At 39.0% G+C, this 25,064-nt stretch overlaps 1 protein-coding gene across 2 annotated transcripts; it reads left to right on the forward strand.

Moving 5' to 3' along the window:
* Positions 1 to 24,726, forward strand: LOC130928958 (zinc finger protein OZF-like). 2 transcript variants are annotated; one of them, XM_057855808.1, is made up of 3 exons: positions 1 to 428; positions 13,581 to 13,664; positions 22,463 to 24,726. In XM_057855808.1, the coding sequence occupies exons 1-3, from the start codon at positions 302 to 304 to the stop codon at positions 23,734 to 23,736; spliced, it is 1,485 nt and encodes a 494-aa protein (XP_057711791.1). In that variant the 5' UTR covers positions 1 to 301; the 3' UTR covers positions 23,737 to 24,726. The 2 variants fall into 2 exon arrangements, with proteins under 2 accessions (XP_057711791.1, XP_057711792.1); XM_057855809.1 differs by lacking the exon at positions 13,581 to 13,664.
* The last annotated feature ends 338 nt before the right edge of the window (positions 24,727 to 25,064 follow it).

A 25,064-nucleotide genomic window follows, 5' to 3' on the forward strand; every position in this document is an offset into this window, starting at 1 on the left:
TCTGCACATGCGCGCCGCTATCTGGTCGCCACACAAAGGGTCAGTTACCCTTGCGGTAAAATTAAAGTGCTCAGCAACATGCTGCTTTTTGTGCGGAGTTAACCCACTAAGTTCGCGACGCTTGAAGTTCAGAACTACTTGACTGGAGCAAAATCGAAAGATTTGGTCCATCCAAGTGGTCTTCGTGCGCGTTGTAGCTTCGGAGCCTAGTTATCTTAGCTAAGCTTAGCTTAGCTTGCGAACACAGACCAACGTGGTTCGACGCTTGAACATCAAGTTGGAGCCTTCTAAAGTGTGCAAAATGCGCGCAAGAACGACGCCAGCCGCCAAGTTCGAGGCGGAACTTTGTGGCGCAAAAGATCTGCGACAACATCAATGCTCGGCTTCTTGCAAAATGCAAGAAAAGGTTGTGCCTTGCACACTACCAGGTTGGTTCACCGATTCGGAAAATACTCTTCATTTTTTGTCCTGATGGTATTTGAATTGAAAGATAAGCATGCAAAGCTTTATTTGATTGAAGTAATGTAATTTTGAGTTTGGGCCACATGTTAGGTAGGACATATATGTCTTAATAATTAAATCACAAAATCAATTGATTCCATCAAAAGAAAAGATTTTTAATAGTAAAATGACGTCAATCCAAAAACCTTTTTTCAATCATGTGAAAAATTTTGAATGCGAAAAAAATATTTGACTCAAAAATTTACATTTGAACAAGTCAATTCTTATTGAAAATGTTTTCTTAGATTGAAGCAATCCTTTTTGTGTCTGGGCCATATTGTGCGTAGGATATTTGAGTCTAAATCAGGGGTCAGCAACCCTGGTCCTCGAGTGCCACTATCCAGCTTGTTTTCCATCTCTCCCTCCTTTGACACACCTGAATCAAATGATCAGCTCATCAGCAAGCTCTGCAGGAGCCTAATAACGATCATGATTATTTGATCCAGGTGTGTTAAAGGAGGGAGGCATGGAAAACAAGCTGGATAGTGGCACTCGAGGACCAGGGTTGCTGACCCCTGGTCTAAATCATTGAATCCCCCCACTCCCCAAATTTGATTCCATTAATTTTTTTTTTTTTTTTTTAAATCGTGGAAAAATGTCATATGCAAAAATAAAATTGCCCTCCTTAAAAAAATTGTATTTGAAATTATTTTTTGGGTTGAAGTGAAAAAAGTTTTGAACTCACTTTTTTTTATTGATTTATGCCTGTCTTTTGATTAGTTAGTTCGAATAATGGCGTAATCTGATTACAAACATTTATGTTGCCAAATAAATTTTAGATGAACAAAAAAAAGCGTTTATGCTTGCAGTAACATTTATTTCGCCTGCTATTTCGACCAACCATGAGTATACATTCTTTAATTGATTATAGTTAGATGTAAATGAGGCAAAATAATGATTTACTTATTTGTAAAACTGATTCTAAAACACAAGATGCTTTCAATATTGTTAATTTTAACAGAGGCGCCGTTTATTTTCAAAGTAATAGTGAATAAAAGTCGTATTATTACGTCGGGCTAAATTACTTCAAGAATAAATGTCGGATTAATAGTACGAGAATGAAAGTCGTATTATTACGTCGGGCTAATGTACCTGAATAAGCCGCCTCCGTTAAAATCAACAATATTGAAGGCATCTTGTTTTATAGAATCGGGTTTATCCTGTTTATCCGATATATCCTTAATATTTCGGCAGGGTTTCTCCTCCACAAAAAAGATTGTGGCGCACCACCACACCAAATTAAAAGCCGCCAGGCATTGCAAATGAGATTTTTTTTAAAGATTTAATGAAACATTCTAATTTTTATAATTTAGAATGGCGTCTAACAAAAAATATATAGCTCCATTATTTACGCACTAATTCCCATAAGTCGTCTGAAATAGCACGTCAATTACTTTTTACTATTATTAATTTTACTAATACTAATTACTAATTGTTCCTTTACACGCCTTATTTAGACAATCACATGGGTTCTCTTGTTAACTTGCACCTGGTTTTGTCGGGGTGGAGTTTAGAAAACTCCGCCGAAAGGTATTTCAACTAAATGAATGCCATTCTGTGAAAACGACCTTAATACAGACATCGACATAACGTTTAAGTTCTTTATGATGTGTCTTTGACCCGAATCGTCGCGTCCTTGCCAAGCATTTTTTCGGCGCCGACGTCACTCGTTGTAATTTCAGAAGAGTATTTATATGGAAAAATTTATTTTCAATGTTTATTTATTTCAATTTTTATTTATGTAATTATTTCCATTTTTATTTCAATATTTATTCAGTAAGTAGAAGTAAGAAGTATAAGTATTATTAAAAGAAGTCAATGTTGTTAAGGTGGGGAACACACCACTCATTTTGCGACTGAAAGTCTGATCTGCATGAGAGTGGTAGCTGTGTTTTCTACTGTTTTCTACTTTATATACAGTGGGGAAATTAAGTATTTAGTCAACCACTAATTGTGCGTGTTCTCCCACTTGAAAATATTAGAGAGGCTTGTAATTGTCAACATGGTTAAACCTCAACCATGAGCAACAGAATGTGGGGAAAAAAAACAAAATCACAATGTTTGATTTTTAAATAATTTATTTGCAAATCATGGTGGAAAATAAGTATTTGGTCAATACCAAAAGTTCATCTCAATACTTTGTAATGTACCCTTTGTTGGCAATAACGGAGGCCAAACGTTTTCTGTAACTCTTCACAAGCTTTTCACACACTGTTGCTGGTATTTGGGCCCATTCGTCCATGCAGATCTCCTCTAGAGCAGTGATGTTTTGGGGCTGTCGTTTGGCAACACAGACTTTTAACTCCCGCCGCAGATTTTCTATGGGGTTGAGAAATGGAGACTGGCTAGGCCAGTCTCCATTTCTTACGAAGCCACTCCTTTGTTGCCCTGGCTGTGTGTTTGGGATCATTGTCATGCTGAAAGATCCAGCCACGTCTCATCTTCAATGCCCTTGCTGATGGAAGATTTTCACTCAAAATCTCTTTGGTATTGACCAAATACTTATGTTCCACCATGATTTGCAAATAAATTCTTTAAAAATCAAACAATGTGATTTTCTGGGTTTTTCCCCCCACATTCTGTCTCTCATGGTTGAGGTTTACCCATGTTGACAATTACAGGCCTCTCTAATATTTTCAAGTGGGAGAACTTGCACAATTAGTGATTGACTAAATACTTATTTGCCCCACTATACATGTACCTTCCCTCACAGCTACGACAAAGCATTAGTATAAATTCTATTGATTATAATTTGATGTAGATTAAGCAAAATAATGATTTCCTCATTTGTAAAACTGATTCTAAAACACAAAATGCTTTCAATATTGTTGATTTTAATGGAAGCGATCATTCCCTACGTAGAGTACTTCGCCGCTGCTCATTCCGCTCATGAGCCCGACATAAGCCCCAATACTCTGTTGTACAGGCAACATAAAGGCAACTTTAATTAAAAAAATGTCTCCTGTCGTCTTCCAAAATAATACCAGCAGTGTTTCCCCTAGGATTTTTTGGAAGCTGTGGTAGTGGGCTGCATCGGAGTTGGACTCCCTCAACATGTCGTGTCACGGCAAAATTGCGTCATATCATGACTTTTTTTTTTTCACATTTTGTTCCCCAAAAAGAACCATAACAAAGATCTATTTGAATTATTTCATGAGCCAGGCTAATGTCGTAGCTCTCAGTAACGGTTCATGTACGTAAAATGCGTAGCTGATTACAGTTACATTCCCCTACGTAATAATACGACTGTTTTTTTCTCGTAGCAATACTATGACTTACATTTCATAGTCCTTTTTCCTTTTATTTGGCCCTAATATGTACTACATTAACACAGCAATAATAGTACTTCTGTTATTGGACCAATGGCGTAGGTTTGCATAGGGACATTAGCGACATAACACTAGGAACTTTTCAGGATGCTCAAATTGTCCCCACCAAACTTTAAGCAACCTTTTTGCATTATATAAAAAGTTCAGTTACAGAGGTCATTTAGATTGTCTTCACATATTTTGTAAGGTTAGAATTGATCCCACCATTATTAAGTCAATTACCCTAATTTTCGCACTATAAGGTGCACCTGACTATAAGCCGCAGCCCACCAAATCTGGCACAAAACGGCATTTGTTCATAGATAAGCCGCACTGGACTATAAGCCGCAGCTGTCCTTACTGTATCATGGGATATTTACACCAAAAGATATTAACTGGTACAACCCTTTTTGACAGCGGCATCATACGACCGACTGTCATAAGACAATGAATCATCATTAAACTTTGAACCAATTACTGCAAAGCTTTATAGACCCTACCCACCGACGTCACAAAATCACGTGATCGCTGTATTGTTCCGCCCCCTTGTCCGTCATTTTGTGTCTGTATTATCAATGGTCTCAATTGATCGAGCAATTTATAATGCATTTCATGGAAGACCCGGTGCTTTCGGATGCCGTAAACTCACTTGATGCGTTGCATAAAAGGCGTTATGTGGAAAAGCTTCAGTTTATCCATTCGCCAGATCCATATTTGATGCCTAAATCGATGTTTTTCGACCCGCGGTGTTCGCCGTATTTGCCTGACATCTGCTAGCTACCCTGATATGTACAACTATTTTGTCCACACAAAATCAGCCTATTCTCACGAAAGTGTGAAAAACTTTAAGAGCTTGGAGGCTTATAAAAACTTCATTGCTGGTTGGGTGAAACAGGTCCTCGTCCACGAAAATTCGGCAGGAATCTATCTTGTGCTTGGAAAGGTGAGTTACGAAATTTTATATTCAAAATCTTTTGTTCTTGCTAACATCCACTGTCAAGTCTAATGTATTTCATGTCATTTGTCAATGGAGCTAGGGCTTTTAATGTTTATATGGTTTAGCGATAGCACTCTCACTACATACATACGTGTATGTTGTCGTCGATTAGCCTAGCAATGATCTTAATAGTGGTTGTCAGCCCAAAACCCTCTAAATATATATTAAATGCATCTTACCAGATATAAAATGACTACTACATAATCTGTGGTAATCGTTTGGAGCCCAGTTTTCTCGTCGAATTGCAGCAGCCCATCTCGCTCTCTCCTCTCCGGGTCTCTCGGAATCCGGTAGAACTTCAAGTCTCTCCGTCTTCTCCGTCTATCTTCTCTGTTATTGCAACCGACCGCCACACATGCCTTCACCATTTTGATTATCAATGTTAACGAGCAGAAAAACACGTCGTAAATAGGAGGAATGTACGTAGCCGTAACAGGGAAACATGATGTGTTGACGGACAATTGGGCGGCACCAGTCAGGAGGAAGGAGTTGTGACATCACGTAGGTAGGGTCTATAAGCCACAGGTATCAAAATGAAGGAAAAAAGTAGCGGCTTAAATAAGTGAAATTATCTGCCAGTGCTTCAAGTAAATTTTACTCAGATTTCTTGAAATAAGATTATTTTCAGATAGCTATTTTTTTTTTTTTTTATCACACTTATTTTAAGCAAAAAAAAAAAAAGCTTTTTTTTTTCGTCAGGAATTTTCTTAATTCAACAAGTTATATTGTTCAAAACATTATTTGAAAGCATTTTCCCCCTTGATTATGGTGAAAAATGGCCAAGCTTCAGATGCATGGGCTTAATAAGGACAAATGGTAATATTTACCTAAAGTAAATTGAATAATCTGACCCATTAATCTATTAAAGGGGATGTAGTGCCCTGGGAAAATTTTAATATTCCATCATTTATCCATAAACGCATGCCTTTTGTATTCATATCATGCCACTTGGTGTAATTACACACAAGAAAATGAGAGAAATTTGGCTCGATTGTCAAGCTAAAACGACCGGCGCCCGAGATCTGGCAGATTGTGTGCGTGATGTCACGACAAGTGAAGAGAGTCCCACCGGCCACTAGGGGAGCAGCGCCTGTCTGCATCAGTAGAATTCCTTCTAGTGAGGGGAGAATTAGGGGTGTTTTGAGCTGTTTATGCTGATGCATTGTGTTCGTCCTGCACATATTCCAGGTTCCCTCATGAAGAAACACTCCTCGTTGTCAATAAAAGAGAATTCAGAATTGTTTCTTCGACAAGAAAAAGGCTCAGTGCTTTAATACTGAATGGCGGCGATGATGGCAGAAAATTTCGTTTGTAGTTTCAGCGACGAATCCGACGTAGAAGGACGTAACGGATGTTCATCTAATGGTGACGAGGAGAGTTACGAAGCTTTAACCGGTGTTTTCGGTTACCAATTTGAGCCCAAACCAACGCCAATGCAGCGTAATGAAACGGTCTTTCAGGGGAGCAATGACACTGATGAAACATCGGCAGCAGATCGTGTGGGAAACACCAATGATTTGTTTTGCATTTCTTTTTGTGAAGCTGATACACCGTGACTGCAAAATAAAGGAATGCATAGAATAATTATCATTTATTGCGCTATCATAGCGGCCAACAGACACAAATATGAATGGGATCAGAGGATTTGTTCTATATATTTTACGAACGATTATGTATACATGTGTCCAGTCCTGTATCCAATGCGTGACATTTTTTAAATTATAAAAGAGTACTCACTCTAGCCATTTCGAGCTTGGCTGCTCCCCTCCTTTCCTTAGCCTTAGCCTCCTTTGCTAGTCATCATCCTTTTTCTTGATATCTCGGGACATTTAGGTCGCTGCGCGTGTATGGTCGGCACCGCATCTCCTTTGAGCAGCAATCTTTTAGCAAAATCCGATTTCACTTGTCCATAGTTCGAGAAGCTTTCAGGTGGAAAATGCGCACCACAGAAAAGCGTGCCGGAGGCTGTGTCTAGAAAATTAGCCCTCTTTGCACGGACGAACTTTACCCATCGTCTGCGTAGTCCAGCTTTTTTTTCGCGTTCGGGAACTCATGGATACTATATTCCGATAAATAGCTATTTGTACACCACATAGCACAGCAGTTTTGAACCATTTTTGAGATGTTTTCGTCAAACAAACCCCAACGCTACTCTCTTGTCGTTAAAAAACAATGGCACCTAGCTCCGCCTCGACTGTCAATCACTTGTCGTGACGTCGCCGCACCATTCGGCTGTTTCCGGAACACTTTCAGGAATGTTCGTCATTTTCGATCTATTTTCAATAATTGCTCATTAATGTGATTGATTTTTTTTGTCAACTTTATCAATATTTGTTATCTTGGCACATAACGGTTCTATTGATGTCTCACACCCCCTTTGCCGCGACATCCCCTTTAACTAGTCTTTAATACTCAAAACAAGATGGAGAAAATTGTTCTAATAGATTTCAGAAAAATCATCGCATTAAAACATTCTAAATTTGCAGTGTGAAAGTTGGTACGTCAATACAGATTTATTTTTGCATTGATCATTTAGCCTATCAATTAATTAGGTTCAAATTGGTGATGAGAAATGTTGCCCTGACCCCCGTTCACCCAGTCTGTTGGGTCTTATTACGGTAATGTCCGTCCCCAGCAAAAAGTGTACATGGATGTTATGCTGTTATATCTATCGTCACTACCAATATTGAGACCAAACCTACCCCCTTGTCATGGATCCATTTCAAGCAGTAGGGGGAAATACTAATTGCCGTGTAAAGAGATTTATTAGTTTTGGTGAGAAGGTGAATATTTTTTTGTTGTTGTTCCTGAACTACATTTCCACACAAACGCACATTGAGGTACCAATTAGCTCAGCAAGGAGAAGTATAAGAGTCATTTTTCGAGTGTCCCCGGGCTTGCGAAACTTTGATAAAAAGAGCGCATTTATCAAGGTTTCGTCAGCCGCGATTGCGTATATCTGTCCGCAGAAACAGTCTGGTAGCATAAGTATACGTCTGCCCCTCTGCTATTGAACGCGTTGTTGATATTAGCGCGGCGGCGCTCTCCCCGCCTCTCGGTGCAATTTCATTCAAACTTGCCGTTCCGTCCAAGCCATCCACTGCTTACTTTCGCCGAAAAGTCCGATCCAAAATACTTCAATGCCCCGGATGGGCGGAAGAAGGAGTGGAGTCTGTATTGGCTTGCCTACTTTATTGTGGTGTTTTCCGAAATTTTCAGGTTCGCGGTGAATCAGTAACAGGCACACTTTTGCTCAGTAGACGATGTTTATTGATTAGAAAATGCAGAATAAATGAGATTTATTGATTACAATCCCACAAGAGCAAGCAAACAAGTATCAACAAATGTCAACGATGACGCTAGACTTGAGCTTGCCAACCCCAGAATCCCCGCGTTAGCGTTAAAGCAAAACAAAATATCCCTTTAACAACGAAAATCGCTTGCCGTGAGTCCGTGACAAGTGAGTGGGAAGCCAGCAACACTCCAGTAAAGCGGCAAAGGAACAAAGCCAGGCAATCCGTACGTGACCCGCTGGCGGACCTCACGGGTCTCCCGGAAATGTCCGGTTTTGTAAGGACGCGCCCCTCGGAGGCGGAGAGGCCAACTTCCGCCCCCGAGCGGCACGGACCCGTCCCATCACAAACATTTAAGCTACTTTTGGTTCAGCCCCCTTGAAAAAGGGCTTTTCACATGGGACGAATGAGCTGTGCTGCAACAGATGCCAACAAATGGTAAATATTATGGGTGCAAAACAAGTTATCTCTATGGGACCCAGGCGTGTAACTATGGGACCCAGGCGTGTAGTAAAACAATAACAAGTAATCTCGTGAGATTCTCAAGCGCGTCTCCTAACTATGGGAACACGGTGAAAAACAATAGAAGTTGTTACAATCTATGTCACAGTAGCAATCATACATCACAAAAGCATAATGTAATATTTTCCCGCATCATGTGGCGACAATAATAAAGAAAAACAGTAACAAAATAATAGCGGGCTTCCGTGACATGCGACCGCTATCTCGCTTCCCTGTACGTCACAGCTCCTCCTCCGATCGTCTCTTAAGGGGGCTTCGCAGAGCTACGGACATTACAATACACAATGAATAGGTTGCCGCCAGGCCTGAACGATATTGGAAAAAACTATTGTTGCGATTTTTTTTTAGGTGTGCAATATATTGCGATATTATATTGCGATAGTAAAAAAAAAAAAAAAAAAAAAATATATATATATATATTTTTTTTTTTTAAAAGAAATTTTCACTAGATGACTTGAATAGCTGTTTGGAAATACTTTGCATGACACACCGTGACCACAGTGTATTCATATAATACCGTTTCATTTGTGAATGATTAAGATTGCTGTATTATTATGAAGGGATCCAGGAAGCAATGTCTGCACAAAATAGATAATTTATTGAACACAATATTTGACACTTCAACAGCAGCAAATACATTAAATGACAAATAAAAGAGCAGGTGCATTCGTCCCCTAAGTTTTTGACAAAATATAACAATAAATAAAAACTTCTGTAAAATAACAACAAAGTTGTAAACATAGTTGAACAAAAATATTAAATATGACAAATAAGAGTTGTTCACAAACTATAACAATAAATAAAAACCTCAGAAAAACAATAAAGTTGTCAACATATTTGAACTTAAATATTAAATCTGTCAAATAAAAGTGCAAGTGCATTAGTCCCCTGAGTTGTTTACACAAAATATAACAATATAAAACTGCAAAACTGCAACAAAGTTGTAAAAATATTTAAAAAATATTAAGCATCAAAACTTTATGTGCAGCTGTACTATAGTTATTTGAAAAATACGATTTACAATTAATTTAAATATAAACAGAAACTCAATTGAACTTGTAAATAATTGAACTGAATAACAGCAAATAACTGATGAATAACAGAACCATTTTAACTCCCAAATTTCCTGCCTTCCTGATAGCTGTCACATGAATAAAAAGAAGAAAAGACATTCCTGCAGCTGTGTTATGTATTTGTCTGCATATCGTCCACCTTCCTTGCTCAGCAATTCTCAACTGGGTCTCATAGGTTTTTGGCCAAGACTACTAGTTTATCCACCATTGCAGGCTTGAGACAACAACGTTGGCACATAACAATGTTCCCACCTGTACTAAAAAGCCTCTGATGGGAAGCTCGTAGCAGGAATGCATAGATACCTGCGTTTTAAATGGTCCCACATGTTTGACGGATTACTTCTTGTTGAGGCAACCATGGCGAGGCACTGTCAACAGGGCTGTTTTTTATTCCTTATATTCTTGTCGATAGCCAAAATACTTCCAAAACTCCTTTTGGAGACAGTCTTCCCTATTCAACGTGTTGCTTGCTTTCACTTTGAAAACGGCCCCTCCTCCCTCCGCTCTGCTGTTCGGCCCCTCCTCCCTCCACTCCGCTGTAGCAGGGGAGGGGGAGGAGCCGATGACTGCGAGTTGGAGGGAATGAGAGAGCTGTGCGCTCTCCTTCGCGCTCCTTCCTCAAAACAAACGTTTGTGGATTTAAAAAAATGAAATGAAAAAACTATCGCACGTCCTTGCGATGGGACTATTGCGCATGCGCACATCGCGATGGCGATGTTTAAACGATATATCGTTCAGGCCTAGTTGCCGCTGAATCCTTCACACTAGGCTGCCACTAGTCTGAAACGGCCTTAAATTTTTGTTGTTGTTTTTTTTTTTAAACATCTCTTTTGCACGGCATGGCGGCTTTTATTTTGGTGTGGCGGTGTGCCACAATAATTAATATGTATGGGAAACCCTGACCTGGGTGACTGCGCTTCAGGTGTTCATTTACGGCCGACGTGCTGCCCTGGTATGCAACCTGGGTGTACGCTCTTTTGTTTCGTTGAAATTTGTGCATGCTTTGGTCACTCTAGTGCACTTTTTAGGCTTTGTGCTGCTTTCCCAGCTTGAATCCCTAGCATTTTCCATTCTCAACACTCCACGCATATTTTTTTAACCCTTTATTAACAGTAGACGGGACGGTGTGCTCGTCAGCACATTTATGTCATCGATGACGTCGATTACGTCAACTAGTCGGGCCAGCTCTAATGTCAAGCCCTTTGAATGGCGTACCGCAAGCAACACGTCACTTCCGCTCATTAATATTCATGACATTAGAAAAAAAAAAACGAGCCGACCGAAGCATAGCTTTAGCTTTTTTATCGACGCGACTGACAATGATATTCTCCTGTTTCAACAAGCTATCCTTTATCATCAGCCCTGTCTTTCTTATATATCCTCTGGTTGTCCTACGTCTCTTACCGTTCTTGGGGGTAATTTAGTTAGCTTTGTGTAGCGATCGCAAATGCTACTCAGGAACAGCCAACGAACACTTTTAATTTTTTTCATTGATAACACATCTTAATTCTATAATTTATTTACACTTCCCCCTTACTAAAGTTGTTTTTATATATTCAGTACTGTGCAAAAGTTTTAGGCAGGTGTGAAAAAATTATATAAACTAAGAATACTTTCAAAAATATAAACAATGATTGTTTATTTTTATCAATTTACAAGATACAAAGTGAGTGAACAACAGAAAAATCTAAATCAAATCAATATTTGGAGTTACTACCCTTTGCCTTCAAACCAGCATCAATTCTTATAGGTACACTTGCACAGAGTCAGGGATTTTGTAGGATTATGGTCAGGTGTATGATCAAGTGCAAATGATCATCATTGTCACATGTAGGTTGAAACACAGTCATAAACTGAAACAGAAACAGCTGTGTAGGAGGCTTAAAACTGGGTGAGGAACAGCCAAACTCTGCTACCAAGGTGAGGTTGTGGAAGACAGTATCATGTCACAGTTCGTACACCATGGCAAGACTGAGCACAGCAACAAGACACAAGGTAGTTATACTGCATCAGCAAGGTCTCTCCCAGACAAAGTTTTCAAAGCAGACTGGGATTTCAAGATATACTGTTCAAGCTCTTTTGAAGAAGCCCAAAGAAACGTGCAACGCTGAGGATCGTAGACGCAGTGGTCGGCCAAGGAAACTTAGTGCAGCAGATGAAAAACACCTCAAGTTTATTTCCCTTCGAAATCGGAAGATGACCAGCAGTGCCATCAGCTCAGAACTTGCAGAAACCAGTGGGACCCAGGTACACCCATCTACTGTCCGGAGAAGTCTGGCCAGAAGTGGTCTTCATGGAAGAGTTGCAGCCAAAAAGCCATACCTCCGATATGGAAACAAGGCCAAGCGACTCGACTATGCACGAAAACATAGGAACTGGGGTGCAGAAAAATGGCAGCAGGTGCTCTGGACTGATGAGTCAAAATTTGGAATATTTGGCTGTAGCAGAAGGAAGTTTGTTCGCCGAAGGGCTGGAGAGCGGTACAAAATTGAGTGTCTGCAGGCAACATTGAAGCATGGTGGAGGTTCCTTGCAAGTTTGGGGCTGCATTTCTGCAAATGGAGTTGGAGATTTGGTCAGGATTAATGGTGTCCTCAATGCTGAGAAATACAGGCAGATACTTATCCATCATGCAATACCATCAGGGAGGCGTATGATTGGCCCCAAATTTATTCTGCAGCATGACAACGACCCCAAACATACAGCCAATGTCATTAAGAACTATCTTCAGCGTAAAGAACAAGACGTCCTGGAAGCATCATGATGGTATGGCCCCCACAGAGCCCTGATCTCAACATCATCGAGTCTGTCTGGGATTTCATGAAGAGACAGAAGGATTTGAGGAAGCCTACATCCACAGAAGATATGTGGTTAGTTCTCCAAGATGTTTGGAACAACCTACCAGCCAAGTTCCTTCAAAAACTGTGTGCAAGTGTACCTAGAAGAATTGATGCTGTTTTGAAGGCAAAGGGTGGTCACACCAAATATTGATTTGATTTAGATTTCTTTTCTGTTCATTCACTGCATTTTGTTAATTGATGAAAATAAACTATTAACACTTCAATTTTTGAAAGCATTCTTAGTTTACAGCATTTTTTCACACCTGCCTAAAACTTTTGCACAGTACTGTATGTTTTTATTATATTATGTATATACAGGATAAACTGTATGTATATGTTTTCCCCAAGTGGAAGCTTCCATGATCCTAATAAATTTAATAATTAAAAAAAAATATATACAGTACTGTATATATACAGAAACGGTAACAGTGGCAGTCAGATACCATTGTAATTCTTTTCAGGTCATTCATTGTCAGACAAAAGCAGTACGGCACAACGTTACGCTAAAAAAATAAGTTAAAAATATAAAAATGACTGACCTCTTTGTCCTCTGAAAGACCATGCCAACCCAACATAATGTTTTATGCATATGAAATGTGAATGGATTCACCGAGCTGGTGTTAAAAGTCCACGCAAGTTGATTCAGTCTTCACATTTTTTCCTCAGTTTTTGGTTTCTGGAAACGTATGAAGAAAACCTCCTTCATGTGTCGTAATGTCTAGAGTCGTTTCTACAAGTTCCAAAAAAGCAATGCGTGATCGGCAAGTTCGTTTTTGAAAGATTACCGGAGAAAAGTAGCACAAATTACTTTGTGTCTATGCGAGGGCGGGTCTATAATGTCCCACTTCGGCTTTACTTCCGCTTTATGATGCGACGTCACGGTCTAAAAATAGCCTGCGTGCGGTACGCCATTGGATTGGATGACAACAAAACATTAACAAACAAAAAGAGATTGGCAAGGAGGAATTTTCTCTAACAGAAAACAACTTTGGGGACACAAGTTTGCAAATGAAATAAGATTTGGCCCATGTGTTTGTGGTCTTGCAGATCTATATGTCAGCCAAGACCATTGTCCTGAGCACCAAGAGTCTGCATGCATCAAAGAGGAGGAAGAGTCCAGACCCATCCAAGGTCATTCTAAGTGTTTTCTTTTTTTTTTTTTTTTTAATTTCAGATGAGGCAGAAATCAAATATGGTACCTTCTCATAAGTACCAAAATGTCTTTCAGTCTAATATAGTGGCTTTGCTTACTCAGTAGCTGTGCAATGGACTCGTGAACCGACGTAAGGGTTGCGCCATGGCATCGACTTGACTACAGGTAGTCCCGGGGTTACGACGAACCTGACTTACCCGATTTCGACTTTACGATGCGAAAGTCTTGTCTGCCATTCTGTCTCCAGTTGTGTTTGTAAACGGTACCTAGTTCTTGCCGTGCCTATTTTTGCTTAAGCTTATCATACTGTCAGAATCTCTTACCGGCACATGCCTATTCCCTTTTAACATGGGTTTTGTTTTGTTTTTTCTCGGGAGCCCCAGCAGTTACATGGAGGCGTCCCATTCATGACAGAAACCAAATATAAATATCAAAAAGTTTTCAAAAATGCAGAATCTAAAGATAGTCATGGGTTTAAGTCAGGGGTCGGGAACCTTTTTGACCGAGTGAGCCAAAACACCCAACATATTTGAAAAAGAGCACTGTCACACTCTGCTTTTACAAGTAGTCGCAGAATTGCGAAATAAATAAATCTTGAGTAAACAAAAATGTTTAACATTTTTACTTAGAATATGACAATCAATGCGCACTCAACACTTGGAAGATAGCGGTGCCTCTCGGAGCGGCCGTTTAGTAAGTCGCTCTCTCTCCTGGATGTTGCCTGGAAGACCTTTTCTTCTGTTGTATTTTCCTTTGGCAAACCAGCTCGTTACATTACAGCAAAGTAGTCGATTTAACCGTGAAGGACTGCGAGTAGATGAAAATAATACTCGCTCAGGCTCTAATTTTAGTCGCAAAATGCCCCAATTGGGGGCAGTCTTGAGCCCTGGATTGAAAGAAAAATTCTTTTTTTGATCGAAGTGATTTTTCTCTTGGAAATATTTTTTCTTTGTGAGAAGCAACTTATTTTTTGGATTCAATCAAAAAGTTGTTTCAATCCCCCAAAAACTTCAAGGGCAGTCCCAAACGATTATTTTTCTCCAGATTAGTCAGCAGACTTTAACGATTAGTCGACTAGTCTAATAAAAAACTTTTTTGACTGATCTTGCAATTACATTTTTGTTGACGATTATTAATTCACAAAACATTTTGGAAGACTTAAATTATTAAAGTACAAATAAACACATAAATGACAAACAATGAGGTCAAATGCTGCTGGCACTACTAGTGCAGAAGAACGGAATATTAACAGATTCAGAACACTGTGACTTCCCTTTTACTTTCCCTTTTTGTTATATGTTTATATTCTTGTCAGCATTAGAGCCAGCACCAGCAGAGTAGATAGATAAATGTCACGTATCAGTGGAGTTAAGTATGTGAAAAAAAAAAACAAATGATGCACGTTTATATATTTTTAAAAATTACTATTACTACTCTTGATTGAAAATGACATATTACGACAGAGTATTAGGGCCAAATACATAAATTAAAAAAAGGACTACCAGATTAAAGTCTTACTATTGCTACGAGAAAAAAAAAAGTCCTCCTTCCCAGCAGCTTCGCCGCTGCCGTCTCGCAGTTCCTGATGGTGTCAGGGCCCGGCCGCTGTCATCTCCAGTACTCTTTGCACAGCGCACTTTTCTCTGAGCAAAGTGACTCACCTGCCAGTAAAGCCCTAATAGTCATTCAATATAGTAACAGCATTTAACACAACATACCTAAGTCTTATTTTGTACTTATGAATATGACATACAGTCCATGATTTTGGAGCGTTATTTTATATTTAGAGGTACTTAAAGGGAGAGGTGTGCAAAATTTCCGATTCTTAGATTATTCGCGATTTGGCCGTGGAAGATTCGAGAACGATTCACAAACATCCAAATTCCGATTATTGAAATATGCCAAGTAAAGCTGAAGTACAACACACTCAGCGCGCTGCGCGGTCAATGAGGAACGCAGCGAGAGTAGCTAAACATCATGCTTCTCATTACCCGGCCCCTCGGGTAATGCCAACGCTCAACTCACGGCTCTAGCTCAACTCATGCTACGAGATAAAAAAACACAACAACATACCTGACTGCTGCCGAAAAGCTGCTAAAAAGTACGTCATCCACATAATGTTACGGTAGATATCATTTATATAGGACTAGATGCAATACAGATTTGGTAGCGTTGGCAGCACATCTACAAAAAGCTAGATGCTGGCGTTAGTAAACGGCCGCCATCTCAAAGCAGTACACTTCCCTGCAAGGCTGTTGTAGCGAACCTTCCAAGCAAACCTAATTAACTTTTTATCTAAAATACTCCTAAATCGGTAAAATATTGACTTGAATCTATCTTTAAAATAGTTTTAAAACTTTCACATGTCGAAAGTAGACAAAAGGGAAATTATGGAATAACGGGAGCAATTTTAACAACTTTAACGGTTGATTCACAACATTAAATTAATTGAATGTAGTTTAAAGCTGCTGTTACAGAATGGGGACTGGAGTTTTTTATTTACTGTTATTTTTGTATATTTGTTTACTGCTATATGTTAACTTGATACTGAAATAGTAGTTTGGTTTAGCTTGAGAATATTTTTCAACAATTTCGGAACTAATGTACAAAACATTTAATTAAAAAAAAAAAAAAAAAAAGATTCCCAGCTCTACTTAAAGGGTTCATTCACACTTACGCAGAAATTTGGGTTACGTCGCCAGCCTCGGAACGAAACTCGTTCGTAACCAGGGGACTACCTGTATTTGCAGATTGAAAGATTTCTTTCTATGTAAACGATTTTGCTTTGTTTGAAATAATTACATGATGTAGATTAGGAGTGGGAACCGCAGGGCACCTCACAATACGAAACGATTCACGATACAAGGCTAGCGATAACGATTATCTCACGATACAGCGATTGTCAATATATTGGTCAGAAATTTGATACATGATCTTCTACAATACAACTATTTAAACGGGGGAAAAATATATTTCAAAATAGAAAAAATACAGTTTAAGTCATTTATTAAACAGTGACACCTTTTCTGTGCAAAGTTGCTGTAAAATATAAATCTGCTGCAAATTGTGTACCTACACATACTAGTATAGAGGTAAGAAACCACAACCACTGATATCCTTGGAGAGATCATGATGAATGGCACCCTCAATTTCTCTAAAGTTTTAAATCTTAAAAAAAAAAAAAAAATTAAATAACTGCTGTAGGTGTCAGTCAGCAGTTGAGTGATAAATGATAAAGTGACAATGAGTGACAATGATAAAATTGGTGGGTCTTTTCTTCGTATATGATCTTTGTTGCCAAAAGCATTGGTTTGAGCACTTCCACCCTCTGCTTCAGCATTTGAGATGTCTGACTCCATCAGTCATATTCTTCCTCACCTTAAAAACGACAAAATAAAACAAAAAATATGAGCTACTTAATAGCTTTTGAGTTGAAATCCTGATTTTTGTGTGTGTGTGTGTGTGTGTGTGTGTGTGTGTGTGTGTGTGTGTGTGTGTGTGTGTGTGTGTGTGTGTTGGAAGTATTGAGTAAATAAAAAAAAAATGAATTGAATGTACAGAAATTAAAAATGCAATAATTACCTATTTTTGATATGTAGGCTACATTAATTGCACATTACCTTGTGTATCTTGGAAGCTATTCAAACCATTTTTATAGCTTATTGTATCAAAATGGCAGTAATATGTAGTAAACTAGATGGAAAGTGGTTCTCAAATAATGTCAAATAAATCAAAGTCGTGTAGGCTTGTTCGATATTCATTTTCATCCAGTTTAGGGTCCGGGTTTATTTTATATCATCCAACATCAAATGAAATTACATTGCAAAACTTTCTTACCTCGAGTGATGAAAGCGAAGCAGTGAAGAAATCCGGTGTCCACTTCATCACCAGCTGCCAGTGAACCTTATTTTTGTTTGACAATTCTTGCATACAGCAAAGTCCTTGTACACCAACTTCCTTTCTTGTTGGTGTAAAATCTAAAGTGTGTCCACATGTGTGATTTGTAGCAATATTTTTCTCACGTTTTCCTCCTCCGTTCTCACAAAGCTTTTTTATTTTTTTCACCCCACTTGGAGCTTCTTCCCTTCTTCTCTAGACGACTTGTGCGCACTTTACCTTCATTGCCATTCTTGAGCGCCCCTAGTGGACCCCCAAGGAATGGCTCAACAAACATTGAGCAGTTTACAGCATCCATACTCCATTGTATGGACAATATGTCAAATAAAAGTATTGATACTTGGCGGGAGCATATCGATAACCGATCGGGTTGCAAAATATCGTGATATATTGCTGTATCGAGATATTGTCACACTCTTAATGTAGATATATTACGCGCAAGTACGTAACGCTGTGTGAAACACACTGGATCCCAGTGGATCATTTAGCCATGCGAGATACACCTTTGTTTACTTATACTAAATCTGTTGACCCTTTGTTCGCTATTAAAAGGAAGTAGATTTTCTCAGGGACTTAGGCAGCTTATAGAGCAACGAAGTTGTTCACACTTGGTCGAATTGGCCTAATTAGAAGATACATTTTGGTTATGACGAAACGACTACAAACATGGCCGCCGCGCTACTTCTTTCCTGTCGGACGGCTGTCAAAATAAAAGGAACGAAAAATGCACATCGCGAAATGAAGGGCAGAACAAGGAGTATTTTAGATAAAAAGTTCATTAGGTTCGCTTGGAAGGTTCACTACAACAGCCTACAAGGGAAGTCTCCTGCTTTAAGATGGCGGCTGTTTACTAAGGCACCTAGTTTTCGATGCATGTGTATGTCGCTAAATGCTTGATTAGGTTGGTTGTATTAAAACTTCTTATTGCTTTACCACCACGCTTGACTATATTGTGGCATATTTTGCACTCTGCCTCTTCGTCTTTGTCGTCCTTTTAGGTGAAATGATCCCACACCGCTGACATTTTTACAGATAAGTCTCTCGGTAAATTGGGAGACGGTAATGTAGTGAATTGAAGTGAGCCTTAAAATGCGGACCGGATTTTAGGGAAACCGAAGCAAAAACTGGAATGGATTATGTATATTGGTGCGCTGGAAATCCCGGACCGGATTTTCAAAAAAAAACTGGATCGGACGTCTGGATCGAAATTTTTCCGTGTCGGCCGATCCGATACCGATCCGCATTTTTTTGCCCATATCGGCGTCCGATCCGATCCAAATATCGGATCGGGACATCTCTAAATCAGAGTGCACTATATTTCTCACAGTTTGATTAATGTTAACATATTAGAAACTCATACAAGAGGACTCTTCTCCTTAGCAGCTTCCTACTCAGGCTAGCAAGTTCACACAGTATAATGTAATGGTAATGGTAAACTGTGATGCAGGTCGGACTTTCAGTAGCAAAGGGCGGGCAGAGGAGGTGGTGTCATGTCGAAATGTAACGTAATTCTGTACTCTGAGAGTACGTGTATGTTCAAGTCATCAGCCAATCAAACATGCGTTTGAGGAAAAAAAACATTGACTCTCTGATTCAGCAAGTGTAAAAGGGGTAAATTAAGTCTGAAAATAATGAAAACAATTCACTTAATAATGGTAGGGTCAATTCTATCGCTACAGCATAAACAATTTGAGCATCCTAAAAAGTTGGTGGTGTTTTGTCCCTACCGTCCCGATGCAAACCTACGCCCTTGCCTTATCACTTCAATATACTGTATTTACTTTAATATACTGTATTTATTTTAAATACAGTTGTCTGCTTAGTCAGCAGACTTTTTTAACGATTGGTCAACTAATCGTTAAACTAATCTAGCAATTAAATTTTCGTTGACTCTTATTCACAAAAACATTTTGGAAGACTTATATTCTCTGCATTTAAGTAATATTATATAATATTGGCCAGAATCTCGTCATAATATTGTGAAACTATAATAGAAGCATACACATAGGCAATACTCAATATACAACACACTACACCCTTATATACACAACTATTATATAGATGGCATAAATTGCTTGAGCTACTAGCATTAGCATAGGCTGGCTTCTATAAGACAACAACAACTTCAGACGTTTAGTAAATACAACTTTTTTGCACAGAAATGTACATATACTGCCTATTCATGTTATTATAAACATAAAATACTTACACATATTTCCCAGGCAGAAACGTCACGGAAAGCATTTACGAGTGTCAATGGTACCACTAGACACCAGACTGTGTAAGTGAATGAGCTTGTGAGGCAAACTCTGTATAAAAAAAAAAATAATAATAAAAATTTAAAAAAAAATAGATGCAGTGAATTATTCTGATCGGCAGGTGGCAGCAACACACTGCAAATGGTCAACTAATTTCCCATACTGGTGCATATAGGCAACACACTGCGACTTCACCTTTCCAACATGATTCTAAACAATTCTTTAAAAAAATACACATTTAAAATATTTAGCATTAATATTATAGTATACTACTACATTTACAGTTGTGTAACTAATTATTAAACCCCCAAAGTAGATGGTGCTTTTGCAAGTTTGACATTCATTCTTGTTTATAATCACATCAAATAATGACATGTCAAATAGAAAAAATACGGATGAAACAACCAAAATGTTTCTGGGACTATTCCAATTTATGGCCTTTCTGTGATGACTTCATTGACAATATTATTCAAACCCTTAGGTATGTAGAACATCCTTTGCAACAATAACATACTTTAGACGCGAAGCTAGCCTGACATAAGTTTCTTGCTGTGATCCACAGGTATCTTTGCCCATTCTTCATGGGCAAAGGCCTCCAGTTCATTAACATTTATGGGCTTTCGTGCTGTAACTGCCTTCATCAAGTACCATCAGAGATTTTCAATGGAATTTAAGTATGGTAATTGCGATGGCCCCTCCAGAATCTTCCAGCACTTCTTTTGCAACCAAGATGTGGTAGATGTTGAGGTATGCTTCGGATCATTGTCTTGTTGGCAGGTCCGACCTCACCCAAGCCTCAGCTTTGTCAATGACTGCTTGGCATTTGCATCCAAGATCTCCTGGTATTGAATTGAATAAATAATACCTTGCACACACTGAAGAGTCCGTGTAGCTGAAGAAGCAAAACAACCCCAGTGCATGACCCCCCCACCCCCCCACTGTGCTTGACAGTAGATAGGGTGTTATTTTCTTCTCAATACTTCATTTGGATACATTCTTGAGTCGCTTCCTTTTCAACAGAGGAGAGTAGAATAGACAAAAATTTGACTCAAGTAAGAGTAGTGTAACTTCAAAATAATATTACTCAAGTAGAAGTAATCATCCCAACAAAATGTACTCAAGTACAAGTGAAAAGGTATTTGGTGAAAAAAATACTCAAGTCATGATTAGGCATGTGCCGGTTACCGGTTTCAAGGTTTACCGTGGTATGAAAACGTCAGTTTCAAAACCACTAAAATTTTCCGTCATACCGTAGTACGGTATTCGCTGTTTTACAAGTCTCAAAAATGCAGCCAGAAGTATCTTGGAGAGGCAGCGCTCACCCATCCCTCTCCAGTTGTTGATGTGTGTGTGTCAGTGACGCTATTCTGCTAAACACCAAAAAAGAAACACTCCAAACAAAAGGTGTACTTTTCTGGAATTTATGGAGGTCTCAAATCATGGTAACTGAAATATACAGTTTTAAAACGTTGTACAATAGTATTTTACACGTGTGAGTAGCTTCATTAGCACAAACACAACAGAATGTGAGGAAGTCATCCATGAAAAAGTTTGCCAAAAACAAAACACATTTTCCTTTCAAATTCAAAATACAAATTAACTAAAAACTTACAAAGACGAATGTTAGCCTAGTCTTAGGTGACAGAGCAACTTCATCAAGGTTATAAATCTCACGGCCACTGAGAAACAAGCTTGACTGAAGGAAAAGGGATAACATCAAAGATCGCTAATTGCGACAGATGATCTTGCCCTAAGCACAAATGTACTCTCGCTGGAAAAGGAGGATGTCTCACTCCCAGTGTTTTTAGATGAAACGTTTACACAACAACATTCACATTTTAACTAACTTATCCATTTTTAACTTATGAATTCTGCGTCTTTTTAACACAAAGGCATGACATGTAGACTAGAGTTGACACAGTGGCTGAAAATGGCGAAATTACTGTTGAGCTTTTGCCTCCTCAAAAAAAAAAGTACAGTCAATATTTTTCAATTTTATTTAGAAGTGTTTTTACTTTTTTATAGCAATTAATTTAGTTCTTGCTCCAATCTTGCGCAACCTGAGCTGTGGCTGGTGTATAAGTTCTATTTATTTTTATTTTATTTAAAATAGTTTTTGTTTTTTTATTTTAACATAATATTCATGTTCCAATTTGCAAATATTTTCTGAAAAATAAAAAAATACCGGAATTTTTTTTTCTTTTTCTTTAACCCATACCTCTCAAAATAACACATTTTGCAGCTATAATTGCAATACCATGATACCGTAAAACCGCGGTATTTTTGCTCACGGTTATTGTACTGTCAAAATCTGATACTGGCACATGCCTAGTCATGATTAAAATTGTAACTGCTTACATTTTTGTTGAGAATTTTTTTAGGTCAATATATAATAAAAATAAAATAAATGCCACTGCTTGCGCCTGAAGGATGAGAGCGTGTCAATGCACGATGACTAACAGCCAATCGGTGCATCATTGTCATGGGAATGACAGCCCAGAATGCATCTTGTACGCGTGTGTATATACACTCTTTCGCTCTCTCAACCAGTCTAACCTCACGGCCTAGTAGCTAGATAGACGGTCCATAAAATGTATCATTTGTCTTCTTGTTTCATGCAGGTTTCAGCAAATATCTTGGTCCTGAGTGGCAGGAGTCTCCTGGCCTTAAAGAGGAAGTGGAGCACCCGCAAATGAAACAGGAGGAGTCAGACCTGCCATACGTTAAAGAGGAGGACAATATCACCATGTCGACTGGTGTGCCCTTGAATAGCGAGGATGGTCCGACGGAGCCTCCAAGCAGCAGTTCAACAGAAGGATCGCAAGCACACATTTTCATCGCACCATCAGATAGAAATGGCGCCATGTCACACTCACCTTACAAAGATGATGGTCATAAGAAATCTCACCGTGGCGACAAACTCTGCAAATGCTCTCAGTGTGAGAAACCCTTCGTTAATAACTATACTCTTCGTATGCATATGAGGAGCCACACGGTTAAAAAACCTTATTCCTGCTCAGATTGTGGTCAAAAATTCACTCAGAAGAGAGTCTTTAACAAACACACATTAACCCACACTGGTCAAAAACCTTTTTCCTGCTCAGTTTGTGGTCGCAGTTTCACTGAAAAGGATAACTTACAAAGGCACACAAGAACCCATACTGGTGAAAAACCTTTTTCCTGCTCAGTTTGTGGAAAAAGATTCACTCAGAAGAGTGCCGCAAGTAGACACACAAGAACCCACACTGGTCAAAAACCTTTTTCCTGCTCAGTTTGTGGTCACAGTTTCGCTGAAAAGGACAACTTACAAAGACACACAAGAACCCACACTGGTGAAAAACCTTTTTCCTGCTCAGTTTGTAGTCAAGGATTCACTCAGAAGAGCGCCTTAACTAGACACACAAGAACCCACACTGGTCAAAAACCTTTTTCCTGCTCAGTTTGTGGTCACAGTTTCACTGAAAAGCACAATTTACAAAGACACACAAGAACACACACTGGTGAGAAACTTCTTTCCTGCTCAGTCTGTGGTCATGGATTTAGTTCCAAGAGCTCCTTAAAAATCCACAAAAGAACCCACACTGGTGAAAAACCTTTTTCCTGCTCAGTTTGTGGAAAAAGATTCACTCAGAAGAGCGACTTGAATAGACACACAAGAACCCACACTGGTGAAAAACCGTTTTCATGCTCAGTTTGTGGTCAAGGATTCACTCAAATTCACCACTTAAAAGTACACATAACATCCCACACTGGTGAAAAACGTTTTTCTTGCTCAGTTTGTGGTCAAGGATTCAGTTGCAGGAGCTCCTTAAAAATACACAAAAGAACCCACATTGGTGAGAAAAAGAAAATCAAAACATTTTTGTCAAAATTTGTAATATTGATGTCCCATTGACAACCAAACATGCTCGACGAAACATTTTTATGCGTGATATGTATTCACCATGTTAGGATAAACATTCGACAGAAAAAACTGGGACTTTATATTTGATAATTCAAAAAAAAAAAAAAAAGCAGCTATGGTCAAAGGCGTTTTTGTCCTTTTGCCCTGGTCAAAACAGGTTATACACAGGAGACCAGTGCAAAATAGTGACTATATATATATATATATATATATACACAACATATAATACACAGTGTATCGTACATTACATATTTATATATAAACTACAATATAAAATTTGTTAGATACTTTTCAATGTTTAAAACAGACCATAAAATGAAAACTATATGCATTTCTTAGTCTTTGATTCCTCAGAGGCCTTGGTCAGTTCCTCCCTGGCTGGAGACACAGGCCCACATTGTTTGTCTCACACATCCAGGCAGTACTCCTCTGCAGAGGAGGTGCCCCATGCTGGCTCTCTGCAATTTCAGTCAATGACAACACTGGAATCTCCACAGCCCTCTCCAGGACATAGGTCAGGTAGATGACGGGTACTTATTTCATGGTCAATTCATAGCACATACACAGTATATATCTTTTTCTCATCACAGCACAAACTGTAGCAGAGAAGTAGCAGGGGTGAAAGTGGATAGAAATTTCTTGCTGAGATTCCCTGAAACGAAGGTTGCCGCGGAGCCTGAAATGTTTTTTTTGGGGGGGGGGCTCAAACCTTGGAAAACCACTGAAATGCAGATCAAACTGCTTTTGGCACAGTTATTCCTAGAAACACAAATTTTCATTCAAACTTCTTTTTCAATGATTTGCAAAATAAATGTTAACAGAACCAGCAGTAACCCAAACTCCTAATCTTCCCCCCCCCCACATTTTCTAAATGCAAAACCTCCATTTTAACTACTTTAGAACATTGGATGTTCATTAAAATAGTGTACTGCACATAACACGTCACCTTTATTCAGTAATATTCATGACATTACTGACTGTTGCTGGGGGGGGGGGGGGGGGGGGGCAAACATGCATTTGTCCCCCATGCTAGATGCATGTAAATAGTAAGGGTGGAACGGTACATGTATTCGTATTGAACCGTTTCAGTACTTGGTGCTCGATTCGGAACGGAGGCGTACCGAACGAGTTTCTGACGTAATGTAACCGTTACTTTTCGAGGCTGTGAGTCGATCGGGTTACAGTTTCCTTGTGTCGATTATATTTACTCCGTCTTCTCTACTATAATGAGGACCAACACGGTAGGACAGTAAAAAACGTCAATGGCGCGACAACGTGTCCGCCGCGAGAACGCAGTGATACGCGGGCGTTAAAGTCAA

The sequence above is a fragment of the Corythoichthys intestinalis genome, chromosome 13 (genome assembly GCF_030265065.1).
Source record: "Corythoichthys intestinalis isolate RoL2023-P3 chromosome 13, ASM3026506v1, whole genome shotgun sequence".
In the NCBI taxonomy this organism is placed as follows: domain Eukaryota; kingdom Metazoa; phylum Chordata; class Actinopteri; order Syngnathiformes; family Syngnathidae; genus Corythoichthys; species Corythoichthys intestinalis.